This window comes from Hydra viridissima, unplaced genomic scaffold (assembly GCF_058129835.1).
Source record: "Hydra viridissima isolate aposymbiotic clone 2 unplaced genomic scaffold, HvirCarnegie_v1 scaffold_4, whole genome shotgun sequence".
Lineage (NCBI taxonomy): Eukaryota > Metazoa > Cnidaria > Hydrozoa > Anthoathecata > Hydridae > Hydra > Hydra viridissima.
In genome coordinates this window covers 10,669,187-10,691,491 of record NW_028324303.1, presented here as the reverse complement: position 1 = coordinate 10,691,491, position 22,305 = coordinate 10,669,187, and the positions used below count along the sequence as shown (strand labels likewise).

General features: G+C 29.2%; 4 protein-coding genes across 6 annotated transcripts in view; 2 read left to right on the top strand and 2 right to left on the bottom strand.

The window, feature by feature from the left end:
- The window catches only part of LOC145183328 (3'(2'),5'-bisphosphate nucleotidase 1-like), a 12,538-nt gene extending 3,580 nt beyond the window's left edge, over positions 1 to 8,958 (top strand). The window contains exons 2-6 of one of the 2 annotated variants that reach the window (XM_090084685.1): positions 3,086 to 3,121; positions 3,931 to 4,044; positions 7,020 to 7,124; positions 7,202 to 7,250; positions 7,398 to 8,958. In XM_090084685.1, the coding sequence (XP_089940811.1) occupies positions 3,086 to 3,121; positions 3,931 to 4,044; positions 7,020 to 7,124; positions 7,202 to 7,250; positions 7,398 to 7,963 (870 nt within the window). In that variant the 3' untranslated portion in view covers positions 7,964 to 8,958. The remainder of the gene's footprint in view (positions 1 to 3,085; positions 3,122 to 3,930; positions 4,045 to 7,019; positions 7,125 to 7,201; positions 7,251 to 7,397) is intronic. The other variant, XM_080058662.2, reaches the window with a different exon arrangement.
- On the top strand, positions 8,356 to 8,832 carry LOC145183329 (transmembrane protein 229b-like). The gene has a single exon (XM_080058663.2). The coding sequence runs from the start codon at positions 8,356 to 8,358 to the stop codon at positions 8,830 to 8,832; it is 477 nt and encodes a 158-aa protein (XP_079914789.2).
- A 6,346-nt stretch (positions 8,959 to 15,304) lies between the features above and the next one.
- LOC149889860 (uncharacterized) lies at positions 15,305 to 16,788 on the bottom strand. Its single transcript, XM_090084686.1, has one exon. The coding sequence runs from the start codon at positions 16,166 to 16,168 to the stop codon at positions 15,515 to 15,517; it is 654 nt and encodes a 217-aa protein (XP_089940812.1). The 5' UTR covers positions 16,169 to 16,788; the 3' UTR covers positions 15,305 to 15,514.
- Positions 16,789 to 18,833: 2,045 nt separating this feature from the next.
- Positions 18,834 to 20,932, bottom strand: LOC145182936 (radial spoke head protein 9 homolog). 2 transcript variants are annotated; one of them, XM_090085359.1, is made up of 6 exons: positions 20,646 to 20,932; positions 20,265 to 20,427; positions 19,824 to 19,953; positions 19,557 to 19,645; positions 19,339 to 19,395; positions 18,834 to 19,113 (listed from the first exon to the last, which is right to left on the bottom strand). In XM_090085359.1, exons 1-6 carry the CDS (start codon positions 20,870 to 20,872, stop codon positions 19,066 to 19,068), a joined length of 714 nt encoding a protein of 237 aa, XP_089941485.1. In that variant the 5' UTR covers positions 20,873 to 20,932; the 3' UTR covers positions 18,834 to 19,065. The 2 variants fall into 2 exon arrangements, with proteins under 2 accessions (XP_089941485.1, XP_089941484.1); XM_090085358.1 differs by having other exon boundaries at positions 19,339 to 19,399; positions 20,646 to 20,931.
- Between the last annotated feature and the right edge of the window lie 1,373 nt (positions 20,933 to 22,305).

Here is a 22,305-nt window from a genome sequence, read left to right as displayed (position 1 = left end):
TTTTCAGTTGGTAGAACTTTCACTTTTTGCTTATTTAAGTCAATTATTGTAAACAGGTCAATGTATTTTTTTAATATGGAAAAAATATTCCCAGTGATTGATTTCTTATTTTTGAAGGTGAAAAAATACTAAACAAATTCATGAACGATTATTGAGTGCATAAGAACTGTTCACCTTTGCTTGTAATAGTAACTGGGTTGCTGAGTTTAAATGTGGACATACAAGCCTTGAAGATGATACACAAACTTAGCATCACATACTTAGTGTCACAACACCAGAAATCATTTGAAAAGTCCATGATGAGATATTAGACGATCAACTATTAAAAGCATGTGAAATAGTCCAAATTCTTAAAATGCTTAATTCTCAAGCATGTTTGGATTGTTTTAAACAAGAAAATCATTTCATATCTGTTGATGAAACTTGGATTCACCATTATACACCAGTACAAAAGCGTCAGTTAAAACAATTGTTTAAAGCCAGTGGAAGTGCAACAAAGAATACAAAACTGATGCCCTAATAGATCTGAGTGCATGATCCAACAGCTGGTAAAGGTATGCAACAGTTTTCTGGAATGACAAAGAAATATTTGTTAATAGATTGTATTAAGAAAGGTAATCTGAATATCATACTTTTGAAGCATATCTTTTGGATCAACTGGATAAAAAATTTGTGAACAGAGACTGACCAAAGTTAGCAAAAAAAAAAAAAAAAAATCATGTTTCATTAAGACATAAAAAGTATTATAAAAAGTTCATAAAAAGTATTTTGACAAGGACTAAAATCAATGAATTAAAGTATAAAGTGCTTAGTCACCAGATTTGGTCCCTAGTGACTGTTTATCTCCAAACCTGAAGAGATTTAATCCTGGAAAGGCCTTTACATAAAAGGAAGAAGCCATTGTAGTGTGGGTGGTATTTTGTAGATAAACTGAAATTGTTTTATAATGATGAAACAGAAAAACAAAAATCTAAAAAAATTTAACCAAAGTATTTTAGAGTTGAGGGAAATTATTTTGAAAAATATTATTCATGCCAAAAATAATTTTTTTTCATTAACATTCTAGAAAGTTATCGTACACCCTTTATATGTATATGTATATGTATGTACATATGTATGTAATGTATGTATGTATGTATGTATGTATGTATGTATGTATGTATGTATGTATGTATGTATGTATGTATGTATGTATGTATGTATGTATGTATGTATGTATGTATGTATGTATGTATGTATGTATGTATGTAATGTATGTATGTATGTATGTATGTATGTATGTATGTATGTATGTATGTATGTATGTATGTATGTATGTATGTATGTATGTATGTATGTATGTATGTATGTATGTATGTATGTAAATCTATATAAATAAATGTATATGCTTATATGTATATGGCTATTTTCATAGTTCAATTACTTATCATGCAGGAGATTTTCTTTAATTAAAGTTTTTCTATAATTCAGAAAATTGTTGCTCTTACTCTAAAATAACCACAAATTAAAATGCTATAATATAAGTTTAATATAATTTTAATGTCTCAAAGCTGATTTAAGATAAAAATTAAACCATGAGTTCAGTGACGCAACAAAGAATAAAGTATTTTTTCAAAAGCACATTTTGAATGCAATTTCTTCTGAAATTTCAATTCTGGTTAAGCTAATTAGATTTTGTTATTATAATCTAGTTATTTGGCAATTACAAAATCATAAAAAAACATAATTACTAAGTTTTAATACTGACTTATTTTACTGAAAAGAAACTATCAGTTCAATGGCACAGCATTGAGCATTCTGTCAATTACTCCTTTTCCATACATTGCTGTAAAGAAATGCCAGTATAACTTTTTTTTGAAATACTTTTTAAATACATTAATAGCAGCCATAATATTCTTGTTTTTAAATTGAGAAGTGGTATTGTCTCTGTGTACTTCTTTGACGGACTTGTTGATGAATGGTATAATTTAAGATTTGGATGATCAGTTGAATCAAGAATTACAGCAAATGTTTTTAACTCAATGTGCTAGATTGCAAGACTCATAGTTATAATACTTTGATTAAAACAATTTGCGTTTTCAGCACATTTGACTTGTATTATTTGTATTACTGCAGTTTGATGTATATTTTCCATTGAAACTTTCTTTAATTTCTTGAAAATTGTTGATTGGTTTTGCTTAATAAGTTCAAGTTTGAAGAATTTCTCACATATTACTGCAATTTACTGGATAAGTTCTGGTCCAACAGACCTCTTCAAGGCCTTTTTGATGTTTGCACAAGATTTAGTTTAGAGTTTCCTCTACTCATGCAAGATACTTCAAAGTTAAGTGTTTCAACAGTTCAAATTGTTTCATACCTTTGCATGCAGTGGATTTGTCAATGGTGCAATCAGATGTGAATGGTTTATAAAGAAAATTTTTTATCATTTCATAAACAACTTTGATTGAAGCCGGTTGAATTAATTTTTTTTAATGCATCTAAATCTAATTGCATATTTTCATGCAAATGTAAACATGAGAATATTTTGTCATGTTTCATGATGTATTGGTGAAGCTTATAGAAATTGTTGACTCCATTTTTGATATGCAGATGCTTTCCCTTGAATAATCTGAGAGCTTCTTTAGAAGTATAATATAGATAATGAAATGGAATGTTGTGTGTTTTTCTGACAGGTAATTGTATTTGAGTGAAGTCTTTTTTGTTAATTTGTATTTAAGAAACCTTATCTTCATTATAAAAGTTAACAACTGCTAAAATATCACTTCAGTCCATAAAGCTTGTGCTGGAAATGAAAGTGGATTTTCTTTACACACAGAATTATTAAAAGGAATTAAAAGAATTTCCACTTGTTTTCCCTTTGCTTTAAGCAGGGCTTCTTTTTTCAAAGTTTTTTTCTCTTTGTTGAACATTTTTAAAAAATAAGTTCAGTCCTTGAGATTCATTTGGAGTTTTCTTTTCAGAGCACAACTTTTTTCAACTCTAAGTTTCGCTCTAAAAAAACAAGTTCTTTTTTTATGGGGATCTTCTTTTAATTTTTTTCAATATTTTTTAAACCTTTCTTCTGAAATTTTTTTCTTTCTTTCAGGACATTGAGAAACATCAGCCGCATATTCTGCATAAGGTTTTCCTCTTTCTTCCAATTTTGAATTCAATTCTAAAAAATAGAGTTTTGTAAGAAAATACAAAATTTATTTGAATTTTTCTCAAAGAATTACTGTTTAATGCACAATACAAAAAAAAAACTTAATCATGTAAAAGCCATTATAAAATTTGAATGAATTCAGCTTGATGTTTTGAATATATTAATTACCCCTTTGTCTTTGTTAAGTAATGTAATAGTTTTTAAACTATAACTATTAGTTTATCTAATGCACTTTAAAAACTTTTTGCAGAGAAATAGTAAATTTACTTTTTATTAAAGGATTTCTAAAAGAAACTCATAACTTAGTCTTAACTACATAATTAAACTTTTTTTATGACACGACCTTATTTTTTCAGACATGTGACAAAAAGCACTTAAATTAAAAAAATCCCCAAGTTTTTTATTTAAGTCATATATTTAACTTTAAAGGACTGTTTTAAATATAAATATGTTGTTTTTTGGTTTAAAATGTGGCAGAATTTGACCTCAAATTTCAGTTACTTTTCCAAACCATAGAGAGGAAACAATTGCTAACATTGAGTAAACACTATTTTCAAAAAAATTTTCTGCTCAAAATTTATTCTAACATAAGTAAGGTTTTTTTAATTAAGTTAAAGAAAAAAATTTATCTCTTCCATCCTGGAAATAGTCATATATATATATTCGTTTTTTTACTTTTTTCAATAAAATTTTTGTATCATTTTACTCATGACTTTTTATATAATATTTCAATTTTTGTAATATAAAAATTAACTGTAATTTGCTACATGATAATTTGTTCAATTTAGGCTGTGGAAGGAGAGCAGTTTGATCCTCAAACTGAAGCAGATCGTGCTGCTCAATGTGTCATTATAGGGTCTCTTAAAAATCAATTCCCTGGATTAAAAGTTATTGGAGAAGAGGTACTACGTTTAAACTATGTTTAATCTTAAGCAGAAAAGTTTTCTTATACATTTTTTTGTGGGTAAACAAATAATTAGTTATCATAACTTAAATCTAACTTAAATATTAAAATAAATGTGAAAGCTTAAAAATGTTTAAAAGCTTTAACTCTTGAAGTTTACTCATACACCAAGTAAATTGAAAATAGTTTTGTGCTGAGAACGCTTTTTATATAAATATATTTTCATTTAAAATATTTTAATTAATGTTAAATGATAATCATTAGTCTCTGATTTAATAAGTTTTAGAGTACGGGATTATTCCAAGTAAGAATTTAATCTTCAGCTATTAGTCTAATTCATTTATTCAAGACTTCAAGACATCAAGAGAAAAGCTATTCCATGGGATATGTCAATGTTTTGCCATCTTTTTTTTTTGTTTGACTAGTACTTACATTAAAAAATTGTTACCAAAATTCAAATCTTAATCCAAGAATTTTTTCTAAAGTAGTAGTCATCTAATTCCTGGATCTCAATAAAGAGATTTTTCCCTCTCAATCATCAGTGTAGGAGTAATAAAAGCAATCTTAAAATAGAAGAGATAAATGGCACTGTAAGTGATGTTTCTAAAGAATCAGTCTTAGAAGTTAAAAATAAAGGGGAAAAAAAAAACAATTCAACCTGATGATTTCTCCATTTTATCTGTTTTAGATTTTTATTGATAGTTCAAACAGTATCTTCTCACTCAATGCCATCACTTGATAAGAGAAAGCTGTTGTAACTGCTCTTAAAGTTGATTAAGATGGAAATTACAACCAATACAGATTACTTGTGTGAGTGTATGACAAGCTAAAGATTGAAGACTGAGGTTTTCATAATATTTTTCCAGCTTCTTACTTTTTGATCAAGACTGATCAGAAGAATGAAGATCTTGATATGGAGTTTAGTTTCAATTGTAATTAGAAAACAGTGCAGAGTCCTGAAACAATAAAAATTTGTTTTTGTGTTCGAAAAGCACTTATTGCATACTCATCTTAGCAGCAATCATTTTGAAGTGTGATGGTAGTCTGATGATAACTTCTTATGTATTTGCTATTACTCTTAAAGTCTTCTAACTTGGAAATGAATAAGTGAATGTATGAACAGTATAAATACATATTTCTCTTTCTAAACTTAAATTCTTAAGATAGACCATTTTTCAAGAAATATAACACTTAATAGAATAAAGAGTTTTGATGACTTTTACAAAAAAACACTAAATGCTTGGTTGTAATTTGGGAACAGTATATTTTTATGAAAATAACATTTGGCATTTTTTAATTAATACAGGGTGCAGCAGCGATTTGCAAACTTTTTAGAAAATATTTAAAAATGAATTTTTAAAGCACTAAAAAATCATATTCATGGAATGTTAGTAGAAGAAAAGTTGAAGATAGATGCTTTCCTCACCTTAACATTCAATTAGGTTTCCTTTTTTTTGATCACTGCCTCAAGTCTAGGATGGAAAGACTAACAGGTGCTGATTATATATAGTCCCTTGACATTAAGTTCCAAACATGGGTAATAGATGACTTTAGTTACTTAACACTTGAGTGGGTCTTTTTGCAACCCTTGTTCTCAACTACGCTCCACACACTATAGTTAAGGGGATTCAGGTCAGGGCTGGATGGTGGCCAAAAGTGTTTGGGCCAGAAATTAGCCATATTGTCCTGAAGATATCATTGAGTCTTTTTGGACCCATGACAAGGTGCATTATCCTGTTGAAGTATATAATTGTTTTCTGACAATGTGTTCTCCAGCTATGGGATATAACATAACATTTTAATAAGTTAATATGCACATCAGAGGTAACTTTTTCTTTCTCTTTGATTAGTGAACATTTCTCTCAATTAGAAGCGATGATTTCTAGCATCATGATGGACTGAGGGTACTTGGTTTGACTTACAGGTGGTGCTTTTTCACCCTTCTGCACCATGAATCTGTCATTTCACTTATTGATCACACAGTCAGTACTAAAATGTTTTTCATCTGAGGAAACTTTAACTGTTGACAAAGCATGGCTTTTTAGCTGACTCAGGAGCTTTTTTGATTGCTCCTGAGTTAGCTAAAAAATTGACATGAAGGTCAGGCCACACTGACTTTTCCAAGTGTTTTTAGAGTTCTTCTGACTGTCCTCTCATCAACATTGAACAGTTTTACTGTCTTTTTGATGGATACATGAGGATTCTTTTCAACATGCTTTTTAAGCTTTTCTGTGAACTTTTTATCAACTTTTTTTTTATCAACTCTCACTGGAGAGGGCATTTTGGCTCTCTCAGCACTGAAGTTTTTTCACTTTGCAAAATGTAGTTTTAGACACTCCAGAAATAAGAATCACTTCAGGTGCAGGCAAACCTGCGTGAATCAAATTTAAAACTTCGGTTCTTTTAGCTTCCAATGCAAAACCTTTAACTAAAATGTTTTTTATTCACAATTTGATTCAAATATAAGATGGTCATTGAACATTAAACAACAAAACAAATTGCGGAAGTCTTTTATTTACATCACAAAACCTAGCCAAAAATTAATTTGCGAATCGCTGCCACACCCTGTACAAGTAATTGTTGAACCAAGTTGCATTAAAATCTTAGATGATTGGTGCCATGGCTGTCCTGGTGACATGGAATGACTCCAATTTTTAGTTAGGGATGCTATGTTCAAGCTTTTACTCTACTTCCTGTAGATGCTGCATTTATTTTGATATCTGCATTAAGTCCAAAAAGGTAATAAAAAGCAAATTAGGGTGGCTTCTGCAACAAAAGATTCTTAATAAATTTCAAGTTCTAAAATTAGATATAAAGCTTATTTAAAGCTAAATGAAATGTAATGCAAACTAAATAAATATCTGTTTTTTAAAAGCTTTTTTTTGTCATTTTGTGGAGGATAATTTGGTATAAGTGTATTTATTTCTTGAAAACAAGTTAGAAATAAGTTCTCACTTATCTAACACTTTTTAGGATGATTGTGAAACCGCAAAAGAAGAAATTCTGCAAAAAGAGTTTGATGAAGATGTTCTTAAGTACAGTTGTCCTCCTGATTACGAAAATTTAAATGTAGATGATGTGAGTCTTTGTAAGACTTGCTTACTAATCTATATATATTTTTAAACGTTTTTGTTGATTGGATGAATATGTTTTAGATGGTGGTTTGGGTTGATCCATTAGATGGAACTACTGAATTTACAAAGGGTAATTTAGTCTTCATAAATGTTTTCATAGTATTTGTTAATTGTTACTAGCTGATTTTTTTTTTTTTTTTTTTTTTTTTGCAAAAATCTGATTTTGTTTGAAAATTTATTGGCTCAAGGTTATTTAATTTTTTTTTTTTTTTTTGAGGTCATATTGAACATGTCACTATTTTGATTGGTATATCTTCTGCTGGTAAAGCTATAGCAGGTGTTATACATCAACCATTCTACTCTAGTGAAAGTTTAAAATTCTGTGGTAGAACAATTTGGGGTGTACGGGGTATTGGGTCTTTTGGCGTTAACAGAAACCCGCCTCCTTCAGGTAGGCGTTTTGTAGTTACTACCTTATCTCATAATAACTCCTCTGTTAATCAAGCCATTGATTCTATGAATGCAGACAAGGTTTTTCGTGTTGGTGGTTGTGGGTTTAAAGTACTTCAAGTTATTGAAGGGTCTGCAGATGCGTATGTGTTTGCCACCCCAGGAACTAAAAAATGGGATACATGTGCTCCAGAAGCAATTATCACTGCAATGGGTGGGCGTGTGACAGATATGTTAAACAGAGACATAAATTATGGAAATACGGAAAAAAAGTTGTACATGAATTGGTGCGGCGTGTTAGTTACTTTTAATGATCATGAAAGTTATAGCAGTAAGGTACCTGATACACTGAAGAAAGAATTAAATGAAATTTATGAAAGTAAATTGCGTTAGGTATTTATTCAGATTTTTTATGCCAGAAAAAAATCACTATGTATTTTTCTTTTTTATTATTATATATATTTGATTTAAACAGACATTTTCGAAGCTATCTGAGATAATTGTAAAAGTGTTTTTTTACTTTTTTCTCATCTTTTAACAAAAATACTACCATCATATATTTATTTTGGGATATTGGATAAACACTCTTTTTAATGAAATACGCTTACTCGCCTGCTTTTTATTTTTATTGTAGAACTTTCAATCGTGTCATTTGTGTTTATTGCTAAACTCTAAATTTTAATAATCTTTAAATTAAAGATTTAAAGTTTTTGATTTAATTCATTGTTTAAGTCATTTTTATCCTTTTTTGTTTGAAATTGAAAAGTTTTTAGAAAAGTTAAAAGATGGGCAATGTAAATCATCAGGGTCTTCCTTTGTTTTCCAAACTCGCTCTCTACGGCATGTGTGGCTTCTTTGTAGAAGTTGTTTTTACAGCTTTGTGGTATTTTGTTGATCCGAAATACACATATGGATGGACCTTACACGGTTGCACATCGTTGTGGTCTTTTCCTATATACTCAATATCTACACTTGTGACAGAAAAAATCTACTTGTTTCTTAAACCTAAAGTTGTTCTACCTGTACGGATACTTGTTTACATTATTTGGACATACATGTGGGAGTACTCAACTGGTTCTGTTTTACGTCTTTTTAATGCATGTCCTTGGAATTACGAGAGTTACACCACATATCACGTACACGGGTTGATAACGTTTGATTATGCGCCGTTGTGGGCTGCAGCATTAGTTTTAGGAGAGTTGGTTACAATTAGAACGGCTTTACAACTGCAATACGTGTCAGATTCTGAGAAAAACGACTGATGCATCAGAAATCGACGAATTTCGCCATTTTTTTAAATTGTATTAAATGTAGATAAAGAGTACTAGTAGTTCGTTTTTGTTAGAATAAAATTTTTCAAGCATTTTGCTACATATCGCACACTAAAATATTACGACTTTATTATTTCCGTGTGCCGTTGTCTATGCAAAACATTAATCACCATGTCACACAATTTATCAACTTATTTATTAACAAATTAATCATGTCACAACAGTTAAAGTCACAACAGCGAGATAACATTTTATCTTTAACTTCAGCAATAGAAAATGTTTACTAAATTTTAACGTGGAGAAAAAAATTGTTAGGAAAAAATGTGAATAGGTAGGATCCAGGGTTTCATCAGGATTATGTCTACTCTGAGTTACTTAAGATTTTTTGTTACCAAACAAAAATTTTTTGTGTTTTGTAGCTAAACTAAAACTTTGGAGGCAAGTTATAACAATGTCAATATCTCATACCGCCATGAGTAGAGAAATTATATTTTTAAACAAAAAATGCTATTAGAGCCTGCTAAATATTAGTAAATATCAGCCCACTCCCACCCCAGAAGCTACTAAAAACTGCTTTCTATCTCTCTATTGTTAGACACGATACAGTTTAAGGTAATAGCTTTAGCTTATTGCTGGTGTGATTTTCCTTAACATATGCATGCTGATAATAAATGTGGAGACAGTAAAGTGTTGTGATTGTTAAGTCTTCCTGTTTAACAAAAATATTTTTTCAGTTAAAAGAAAAATTGTAAATGTAGTAAAAACAAGTAAGAAAAAGACTATAGAAAACCAGGAGCAGAAGACTTTAACTTGCTCAATTTAACTGATGAAAAAGGTGTTTGGTTGCATGAAGATAAAAGCATATAAAATCTTTAACAAAAGATAGAGCTTATTGTTAACATATCTCATAAAGTAAATGAATAATTTAATGGAAATCGTGTTTTTTTAAGTAACATTCCAAACTTTTGATCGTGACTATAAAGTCCTAGTGTGCTTTATAGTTTTCCTATAGTTCTTCAATATCGCCCAAAAGCATGTTCAAATGAGCAAGAGTGATCTAAACACCACGGGTAGGCTCTTTGATAAATTTTCATAAATATATACAAATGCCTAAAAGTAGCAAGATGACGAACGTTTTGAAAAGCACTTATATCTTATTCAATAACTGTTTCAATAAGTAAAACTTTATCAAAAAGTGGGAAAAAAATTATTATGCGTCACATATGTATAAAAAAAAAACCATATAAAAATTAAAAATAGCCTGGAAAAAACTCATTAACCAAAGTTACCTCAAATTATCATCTTGCCCCGTATGCGGGGCAAGATGGCGGCTTTAAAAAAATAAATTCCATTATACCATTACCTTCTCAAGTAACACGATATTATAAATTCTAGTTAATAAGATATGTAATACAAACGGTTATGTAATTTTTTCAACAATTAAACTATATATTTATATAGGGCTATGCAAGAAAAAGTCTACTAATCAGTTCATAGCAAATTCCAACGCAACAAAATAAAGCAAATGTCAAGCAAAACATTTTAATGCATAATAAAGCAATGCAATAATGACTAAGCTACACAAAAGTTATTACATTACAGGTTTATGGTAAAACATGTACTTTGGCGAAAGGACAAATGAGTCATCTTGCCCCCGTTCATCTTGCCCCTAGGCTACTCAATCTTCAAAGTGACTCAGAACTCTACATAAATAAGTTATCATAGCTTAATACTACTTAAATGGCTTCCAAATTGAAAAAACTGAAAGAGAAATTGTTGCTTACCTTGTGGCTGGTGATGTAATGATGAAATAAATCAAATACAAGTGGATAAATTTTTTTTTTCCTTAATATAGGAAAAACCTTTTAAATAATTATCTTTGATTCCGAAAATAATATTTATAAAGAAAGCATAAATAAATCTACTTCCCTTTCAGCTACAGTTAGATTTCATATTTAGTTGAGTTTTGAAGATAAAAATATGTTTTCATCTTGCCCCATTCGTCATCTTACCCCGTGTTCCCCTATCTTGCGTATTTATAGCTTGACGATGTGGTAGCATTATTGTGGCCTAAAATTTGGTGATATAATTTAGAATTACATCACAGGACTTGTAGCTATTTTGTAACAGTTGTTCAGAACAAAATACTTTCTATTATATATTTTTTTTAAGTGTACGTCATTAAATGTTCTCAATTAATGCGTCGTCACATTCCTTGAAAAAGATCGCTCCTTTATGGAGAGCAATCGAGACTTACAGATTGTAAATAAAAAGACAGACGCTGAGACTCCAGTTACTTTCTCCATTTTAGTGCCTATGAAAAAGTGTCATACTTATTAAAATGTGTTAAATATGATAGAAAAAAAATGATGGACCCAGCGTGACCATCAAGGAGATTATTTTCAAAACAATAATCATGATATATCGCAATTCCTGGAGGGGGGTTTATCAAATCAGTACCTTTAGCCGCAAAAACTGTTTGATCACATCAAGCCGTAAATGAAGAGTCTCAGTTACAATAGGCCTCTACCAATAAGCGTTGATCAAGTGTAATGATCTACAAGCCCTATAGAGTATTTGCAGGCCTGCAAACCATGTCTTTTTTACCAGCTTTCACATGATGACACTATCCCAAACATGCTTTATAAGGAGGAGGATTTCGATTCTGATTATTGTTACATTTTGTCGTATATTTAATGAGTATTAATTTTACTGCATGTATTCAAAGTATTTTATTTTAAGAATTAAACATTTCGAAGAATTATCATGTAGAATATCCTGTTAAAGTGGAAAATAGTGACAATACCAAAATTTTTGTACATAAGCTGTACGCAACCTGTAAGTAGGGTAACTCCATGTAAAAGTAGGACACTCATTCTACTCACCCCCTCAAATTTCCATTGAATTTGATCCTGTGGTACCTATCAATTAAACATTAAAAAAATGCAAAACTTGAGCTCTCAAATCCAGATGTTTCAAAAGTTATGATGTTTTAAAATTTAGCCTAAAATACCACATTTTTTTCATGTCTGCCATGATGGATTTTACAGCATCACCTTTTTTCAATAATTCAAATTCTAGTGGAAGAAATCAGCTGAAAATTAATACCAAACCATTTTTGAGGGTGCTGAATCCAAATATGAAGAGAAAGTAGACAGTCAATTTTTGATTTTAAAATAGCAAAGACAAATTTCCTGTTTTTTTTTACAATGGTTTACACTTTCACTTATTCCTGGAATTTCCCAACTCTCATGGGCTTGAATTTTCTTCAGATAAAAGAAGAGATGTTAAACCAGCTGAATATAAAAGGACGGTTTTGGTATTTTGAATCATTATAAAGATATGCTATTTTGAACTTTAGACTGAAAATGCCATTTTTTGGACACATGTTCTCCATTATGGATATTTTAGTGGTAACCCTTTCTTGAATAATTCAAGTTATAGTAGAAGATGTTGGCTGAAAATTGGTATCTGGCCATTTTTGAGAGTAGTGAATCCAAAGATAAAGAGATTATAACCCAATTCAAAATTTTGATCATCATTTTTTAATTTTAAATGGTCAAAAACTTCTACGCTTTTTTAAAGTTTACATTTTGAAAATATAATTTATATATCTGGAAAAATTGGGATGCATGGAGCTTTACCATGAAATCATTATTCTCTTTATCAATTTTTGGAAACCATATCAAGCCAGTAAAGTTCATCATATTGCCACAATAGATATTTAGATTTTGTAAAATTGTCAATAGGAACTTTTTTTTGAGGAAATCAAATGTTAGACCAAAATCATCATCCTCAGATAATCGTTTCATCTTTATGATTGAAGTAGATGAAGGTGAATATCTTTATGATTGAAGTAGATGAAGGTGAATATCTTTATGATTGAAGTAGATGAAGGTGAATATCTTTATGATTGAAGTAGATGAAGGTGAATATCTTTATGATTGAAGTATATAGATAGAAATTTCTTGTCCCAGTAACAGTGATTGCTATTGAAAATCTATGGGCAAGTTTCTTTCGTAATAGCTTCATTTCTTCCGCAGTGACATATACAAACTTGATCCCACTGATTGACTTTTGACAGTATTCAAACATTGTTTCTGCAAACAGTATTTCTGCTACGGTTGGACTCTAAAAACTAGCAGTGACAGAATCTAACCGCAGGTCAAATACTGTCTTTTTAGAGTGCCAACATACTGTCCTTTTTACAGTGCCAACATACATTGCCATCACATGGCGATTTGCCATGTCTTTTTGCAAAGAAATTCCAGATGCAACTAACAAAAAAAATCTTCAGCATGGTGACATTACAAAAATGTTTTTTAAACATTCATCAACAGCCATCAGAAAAAATAATGAAATTTTGTGATTATGAGACAAAGATTAGTTTTGATATAATCAATTTTTTGATGCATAACTTCATGGATAAATCCAACATCATAGTTTAAATCATCTAGATTAGGTAAAAAGAAGATGCTTCTCTTTTATGTAATAGATGACAATTGGGTGAAGAGAAAATTGTTTCTTATTCCAATCATAGCTCATAACTGTATCTCATCTTGTACTACAAAAGTGTAATTCTCAGCAAAATTTCCCAGAACAATAGCCTCATCAATACTAATTCTCTCTTTAAGATGCTTTAGATAGTTTGATTGTGACTTTGCAATAAATGAATGAGAAGTAATTTATCAAGTTTTTCACACAGAAGCTCAATGAATTCACTCAATGGAAGCTTCATTGTTAACAGGCCAGTTATATCTATTGTTATACATTTTTTGAAATTTACTATTGGCTGTTCATTTTAATCACTTTCACCACTTTTATGCTGTTCTTCTGAATCATCATCTTGTGTCAGATACTGTTGTAAAAAATGTTAGGCAGCTTGTATTCCGGGACAACTGTTGCATCGTTGAATCATGCGAACTTTCGACTCTCTGCTGGAGACAATCATTTTAATAATTTCATGGAATCCCTTTCAAGGCCTACGGTATTCAAACCATATTCAAATTTTGGTGTATTGTACACATACACACACACACACAGACACACACAGACACACACACACAATGTGTACCTTTTGGACCAGCAAGGATAAACATTTAGGCCAAAGACTGCAAAATTTAGAAAATCAAATTGTGTGGCCTAGGCACTTTATCTTACATGCTGCATAGAGTTCCTTCAGGATACACAAAATCAATTTTTTAGACATGTATTTATTTTGTCCAATATTAATGCAGTCTTTTTGACCAAGTATCTGCCTTGAATACTCATCATTACAATAAAAAAAGTTTTACGAGTTCTAAAATCGATTCTGAATCGATGTCGTTTAATCACGTCAACAAGGTATTCTAGATCGTCAGCTTTGGTTTGAATTTCCTTTTGAACTTCAATCTTCTCTGGTGCAGGAAGATCAGATTCAGTGACATTCAGAACATTTAAAATTATCCTAGTCTTTCTTAGTCTTCCTTAGTTTTTCCTTTCTTTCCTAGCTTCTTCTACTTGTTTTAACTTTTTCTTCCCAAGTGAAGGTTTTTTAGAGGATTTCACTAAATGAACTTTTATAGGAAACACTTCAAGTTCACACAAAGTACTGTTCAGCAATGATCATGTTGACTGTAGCATAATTTCTTTCTCTATATCATCTTTAATCCTCATCTCGTACTCTTCTGATTCTTCACCTGATGCTAAGTTATACCTGCATTGTGGACAAAGCTATTTACCTGGTACTATGAATTTGCCTTTACTTCATAGTGACTTCGCTGTTTCCAAGTTGATTTGACGAAGACTGCCAATAAAATAAAATTAACCCGTAATATCTATAAAAAAATGTTTATAACTTTGCGCTCAATATATCGCAACTGATTTTACATAACTATATTTAGACTAACAATATCTTGATAAAGATAAAATCTATTTTTAAACTTGTAACATTCTGCAACTAAAAAAATGACTTTCTATTTTCTCTGAATATTTGAATTCAACACCCTCAAAAATGGTTTGGTATTAATTTTCAGCTGATTTCTTCCACTAGAATTTGAATTATTGAAAAAAGGTGATGCTGTAAAATCCATCATGGTTGACGTGAACAAAAAATATGCTTTAGGCTAAATTTTAAAACATCATAACTTTTGAAACATCTGGATTTGAGAGCTCAAGTTTTGCATTTTTTTATGTTTCATTGATAGGTACCACAGGATCAAATTCAATGGAAATTTGAGGAGGTGAGTAGAATGAGTGTCCTACTTTTACATGGAGTTACCCAGTAACAAGAATACAAGTTTTTAAAATTTTAGAATTTCTAAACTAGATGAATTAAAATTTTAAAAATTATATTTTTGACTTGGAAGAGTCGTTGCCAAAGAGCCGCACGCGTCTCGCGATGAGTTAGAACACCAAATTAGAAAAGTGCATTTGAGAGATAACGATTAAAACAAGTTGTTTGGTGGCAAGAAAAAAAACCAGGTAATGTTAAATATTTCTATTTACATTATATACACGATGTTAAATATAAGGACGTTTACTAATTAATCACTAACTAAATCTTGATTTATCAATAAATGATATTTGAAAATGTAAGACTTTGTGTATGAAACACAATGAGTTAATATATTAGATGTTTTTGACCCGAATATTTCGACAGCTAAATATAATGTTTGAATAGAAAAATAAAAGATCAGATTTCTACATTAACTTTTAAAAGATCATTTCTGGAACGTAGCTCTTTGCTAATTTCAATTTCTGATAATATTGTCTTCCACCAATCAATGTATCCAGACTGATTCTTTGCAGAAACTTCAATACAAGGATGATCGGTACTTGAAACATATCTGTAAAAGCCAAACCTTGTTTTGATGCTGTTTTCGTCTTTTAACGCAATATCCAATTTATTTGCCAGCACAATTACAGGTTTGTTCAGGTTCGCGCTCTTCATGTATTCCAGGATATTTACTACGTCATCAAAACTTTTTACATCGCTTAAGGAGCAAACCAATAAGATACAATCGCTTGACAAAATTAAACTTTCGTACGCTGACGGAATGCGCAAACCAAATTCCCGAGGGATATCATGTATTACGACTTCGTGAATGCATTCTTTGATACTTCCATTTTTATTATCTGAACTTGTAGTCAGAAGAGACGAGTATATTTCTAATCCTCTTTTATATGCTGCAGGCAGATGGTCATTAGATAAAGCTCTGCACAAACTTGTTTTTCCAGAACCATATGCGCCGAGAACTCCGATGTTTGTCTTGATACAAACTGTTGTGGGGCTAACCTGGGTATGTTTCTGATGTAAAATATTACGAATACCTTTTAAAGATGGCATTCTAATAGAAAATAGAAGTATCTTCTTCACAAAACCTATTGAACGCAGTTCTGTTACACCTTAACGTTTAACTGATAACAACAAGTATGTGGGCACTATTTAAGAGTTGTCAGGATTGTATTTAAACAATGTTATCAGTTGTTGATTGCGTTGCCTCCGATATATATGTATTTTTTATCTCTATCAATTACATAAAACGGAAATCGAGAAATATATTTCTTGTTTTGATAAGTAGAAAGAGTTGGTCTTTCATCTAGTAGTAATTATACATAAACTTATATGAAACAAAAGTTTAGAACCGTAAATCGATTATAATATTGTACATGTTATGTTGAACAAATGAATTTCAAATTTTTTTTACATTGTTATTTTTAATTGCCCATCTCAATTAAAGCTTTTAAATAATTTTTCCTTTTTTTTATTTTCTGGTATCTATGACGTGATCGGCTTTATTCTTAAAACCAATTAAGTACCATGGTATATAACATACACATTTTAATGGTCATAGTGACTATTTTTGCGTAAATTCCAACATTACGATATTACGTTGACTTTCATAGATAAGTCGGATGATGGATAAATAGATTTTTATTATACAAAAATTTTCGCCTAAATTCAATTATATATAGTTATAGTGTTAAAAATGAAAAAAAAGTCATCCCAACCGACTCTTATTTTTTGAAAAATAACATTTGTAAAAAAAAAAAAAAGAAAAAAAAAAGAAAATTCAATCAAAGTTCTACAATTACCTCGATTTTGTTTACTGCTACATATAATAAACTAATGTAAAGCTACCCAGAACCACCTTTTTTTTATAATTTGTTTAGTTTCAATTCTTAACACAACATGTAATAACTACAAATAATAATAATGCAAATTTCTAACAATAAAAATCATTCAAAGTTGTAAACTACATTTCTTGTTAATTTATAAAATGATTCAACTTAATGAAGAGGATCTTCTGATCCAATTCATAAAGTTGAAGTTGAAAGCACATCATTAAAAATCATATTATAATTACAGCACGAATATCAATTTGGTATTGCAACCTTAAGCGTGTTAAGATTAAATAATTAAACGAGAACCTTTACATGTTCGCCTCAATTTCTTATTTCGATTGCTTAAATTATGTGATTCATCAAAGTTAAAGTAGAATAATAATTTAATAAAAAACTTCAAAATCTTGATAAACTTTTAAAAGGTTTTTACGGGGTAAAATCAGCAATAAAAACATACAATATATATGATAATAATTTCAAGGTTAATAATAATCTTTATAAGTTTGACTCCTGCATATGGAAAATAGTCTCAACGACAAACTACTTTTTTCAAAATTTAGCAAAATAAAATGCTACGAGCAAATAAAAATCTCGACAATTATACATCAAAGCTCTTCATCTGATCATCTTTTATCCTTATCGCCCCTGGTATTTAGTTTTTCAGTCAATAAATCGTTCTTTTAAACATGACTGAAGAGAGAATTTCTTATTTAAAATCTTTTAATGCAGCCATGTTTATTGTTGAAACACTCAGTATGAGGTTTATCGAATGTAAAGCCCAATGAAATGCATGCTATTAATGATTCATGTTAGTAAAAATTCTGGGCTCTTTTCTTCTTCTTAATATATGTAATCAGGTGAAATATCAAAATAATCTAATGGGAAAGAGAAAATCATTTTATCATTTATTTATATCTAAAGCAGTTTATTCATTATTTCTATAGTCACTACTTTGTTATCATGGTTACGATTTTTTAATGGAACACTGAGTTCTTTATGCTTTTGATCCAGATTTTCCAGCAATAAAATTTTTTTTATGCTCAGTTTTCATTGGCGTAACGATAGTTCAACTTATTAATAGTTTTCGAATATTTGGCGCTGTCAGTTGGCACAATAAAATTGAATTTTTTTCTCACAAAGTAAAATAAGTGAAGTCTTGCTTAAGTAAAAAGAAACAGCGGAAATGTTTTAGAAAATTATAGAAGTTTTTAATTTTCTTAAGCTTTTTTACAAATTCGTTCATGAATTGTTTTGTATGATTATGATTAAATTGTTTGATTAAAAACATTAAATAGAGTCGACCCGTTGGTGAGCAGAAAAAGATGTATTTTGCTTACAGTCATTGAGTAAATCTATACAAATGTCTCTACTGTATCCGTAGCATCAACCTAACAGGCCAATCTGGCAGTGTTCGATTAAAGGTCATTATGGTGTTTTGTTTTCGCACAGAATGGAGAGTTTCTCACTTTCAATATCTATGTAACACTTTCAGCTTGTCCAATTGACGTCATTAAGAATCAATCTTTAATGCATGTTTAGTTTTTGTAATTCAGCAAATTTTAAAATGATGCTTTATCTTTTAGCCATGTGGAAGAGAGCGATACTACTTACTTCTAAACACTTTTATATATATAAGTCGAAGATAGCACTCTCTTTGGTAAAAGAGGTTGTTTCTTTAGATAATCTTTTTAAAAAAGGCAGTTCTGATTTTATGTAATTATGTTATTTTATGTAATTATGTTATTTTATGTAATTATGTTATTTTATGTAATTATGTTATTTTACTAGATAAATTTAAATGAATATACTTATAATTTAAAGGATGTAAAAACTGTTTTAAATGACCATCATAAATTTTTAGTAATCATAATAAAAAAAAAAAAAAATTCAACCATAGAATAATTTATTGTTAGCAGATTGATATTAGTGTGCACATGTAAATGACACACAAGAAAACCTTATATACAACTTGAGCAGCCAATAACAAAGGTTTACTCAATTTTTTCTACAACATAAATGGCAAATCAAGATTCTTCTCTCCGTTTCCACAATAACAATATCCAAATATTGGTGTTCCTGGTAAATGGTAGGCAGTAAAGCCAAGCCAATGTAAACTCCTTAAAACAACAACAGCACCACCCCGTTCTTGTTGTACACTCCAAGAACCTAAATAAATGGTAACACTATACAAAAAATTAAATTGCTTATGTAATATTGTGCCAATACATGCTCTCTTTTAATAGAACAATATTTACAATATTTGTGAATATTGTTCTATTTGAATAGAAAATATTCAGACTTTTTGCATAAGAAAAAGACAATACCTAATATTAAGCCAGAAATAAATAGTAAACCATTTATTTAAAAAATGAATTTAAAAAATTCTCTCACCTCCCTGAGGAATATCAACATCAATCGGATCAAGAAAATCAATTGCTTTGTTGAGGTCTGCCTTAAATCAAAATTAACAGTTAAAGCTAAATAAATATTTATAAAGATAGTTATACAGATAAATTTTAAATAAATGATAATTAATTTCAAAATCAAAATCAATTTTAAAAATCTTTTATTTACTTGCATAAGTTTATTTAAATCAAAGATAAAAATACTTTTTCCATTAGAGATTTCTCTTGAAGGAGAACTGGATTGCGGAAATGAAAATAAGATGAAAGTTTAGTGGCTTCAGTTAGGGCTAAACCTGAAACAAGTAAAAAATGAACTATAATAGTGCTATTACTATTATTATGCATAATTAGATATTTCAACTAAATGTAATGAATTTATTTTTAATTGGACATCTTTAAAATGTTTAAAAGTTTTGGAAAACTGTTATTTAAAAAAAAAAAAAAAAAAAAAATCCAAGTAAATACATTTACCTGAAAATGATTTATTTTTATGAACTTGACCCAATGATGTGCGAACATATGCCCCACGAGGAACAACAGCAACATCATGGATTATATTTTCTACAACAATAGCAAGTCGATCTTCTTCTTTTATTGATATCTTACAACAAAACATGAAATTTATTAACTTAAACTTAACATTATACATACAGGAAAAACTGTTACTAATTTAATACCACTGTAAATTACTGTAAATTCATGCAATGCAATCATGAACAATAATTACAACAGATTTTAAAAGTTTCTATCTTGCTATTTTAAAAAAACTTATAAAAAGATTTTAGAACTAACTCAGCAGTCTTTTTATGAAGAATATATATATATATATATATATATATATATATATATATATATATATATATATATATATATATATATATCATTTTTTACTTATTTTACAAAAAATCTTACAATATTGACTCCTTCACTTGGGTGCTCATCGTCAAAGTTCTTCTCTGAAGAATTCTCATATATATGGGAAGGATCACCAGTGAAACGTCCTTTGAACATTGAACACTTCCGACGTGTTTCTTCATTTGGATTAGGAATTAGAGCCCATTTTATACAATCAAGACTAAGTCAAAATTAAAGACTGGAATAAGTGATAACATAAATATCAGCTCATGCAAACCAGTTCTAACCAAATAAAAGGACCTAGATATATAAAGAGATTGTTTTTCTTAAAAAAAAATTTTTTTTTTACACAGTTTAGTTATTTCAAATTCTTTAAAAAATATTCTTTTACTATTTAAAAAAGAAGGAAAAAAAGATTATAAAAAAATACATTTTTACCTATACAAATTTTTTCTATTACTCAATTCATCATTTTCAATACCTTGACATATATAATAATCATTATGAAGACCAATAATTTTTCCCAAAAAGTAGACTTTTACAAACTTTTGTTGAGCTTTAACAAGTATCAATGAAGCTTGAAGAGCAGTTTTCTTTTCTACACTGAGAACAAAGCCACTGCTACTAACATAATCACACGCAGATTGCAAATCATCTGCATTCATGTTACAGCTGATTGTGTTTTAAGTTAAATCTTAGAAGAAGAAAAAGGAAAAGAGTCTCGGACAGTTAATCATATAGAAAATCTAGTAAGAAATATTTGGAATTTGAACTAGAAAATTAAAAAGTATACGTGTCATTTTCATTAAACAATAGGGATTGCCTGTTCTTATCTATAATCATTTCTCAGTCATATTTATAATCAATTATACAATCTCTGAACTCTTCCATCTAATCAAGATTAAAAACTGTCTTTTAATTGGAAATATTTCACCTCAAAGATAACCAAAGAAAAGAATTTTATAAAGACAATTTTTACAAGAAATATTTCTAAATAAACTAATAATTTTTTAAAATATACAGCCACCATAAACACTTCTTTGGTTTCTGGAAAATAGGGGTTTATCAGCTAAGAATTTAGCTATTTATTACTTAGTTTTAGGCACTTAGTTTTTATTCAATACCTTGCTGATACAACACTTTAACTGTTAAACAACTACATAAATGATGCTTCTTCAACTTTTCCATAAAATATTTTTTTAAAAAAACCTCAGCATTTATTTTTATGCCACAATCAAATTAAATTTTGTTGCTGTTTAATACTTATAAGTCTTATTTCTCCTTATTTAAAAATAAAAAAAGATATATAACTTAAATTAATTGTTAACAAAAAATAAAATTAAAAAACTGTAATAGAAAAAATAGCTATTAGGTTAAGTAATTAACTGAAGATTTCAGATTTAAGAAAAGCATTTTTTTAAATAGAAGGACAGGTTTATCAATTAAATATTTACCATACACAACCTGAATATATTTTAAAGACATATCATAAAGAAACATACAAATTCTTAAATACATTATATACACAAATATATATACAGTACAGTAAGTCAATACAGTAGAATATTGGCAAATTCATTAAGATACATGTAGATACATTAAAAATTATTAACAAAAATTTAACCCCACATGGTTTTTTTTAGTTACTAATTTTTCTGTAGATTAACAGTTTTATTCCAAGCTTTAAAATTACTGCGTTTTTTAAAAAAAAAAAAAAAATCCATCTGCACTGATTCCCCTCACAATGAAGGCTTTTCCGCTTTAGCAACAAACAAGAGCCATTAATACGAGACGATTGTTAACGTTTGATTAAAACTATTTCTCCTTTTCACATAAGAACTCCCCCTCTGAAAATCCTCTCTCAGCTTTGTTCACCAAAAAAGTAGTACAGAAGTAGTAACTGTTACAATAAAAGTTTTAATAACTGTTACAATAAGAGATACAATCAGACAACCGAACATTCTCAATCATCGTAACAAGTTTGTTTAAAAGAAATTTTTCAACCAGGGTTAAAATGTTTTACAAAAATTAAGTAATAAAATACAACTTTTCATCAGTACGCGCTAAATCATAGTTGAGTTGTCATTCATAATTAGCT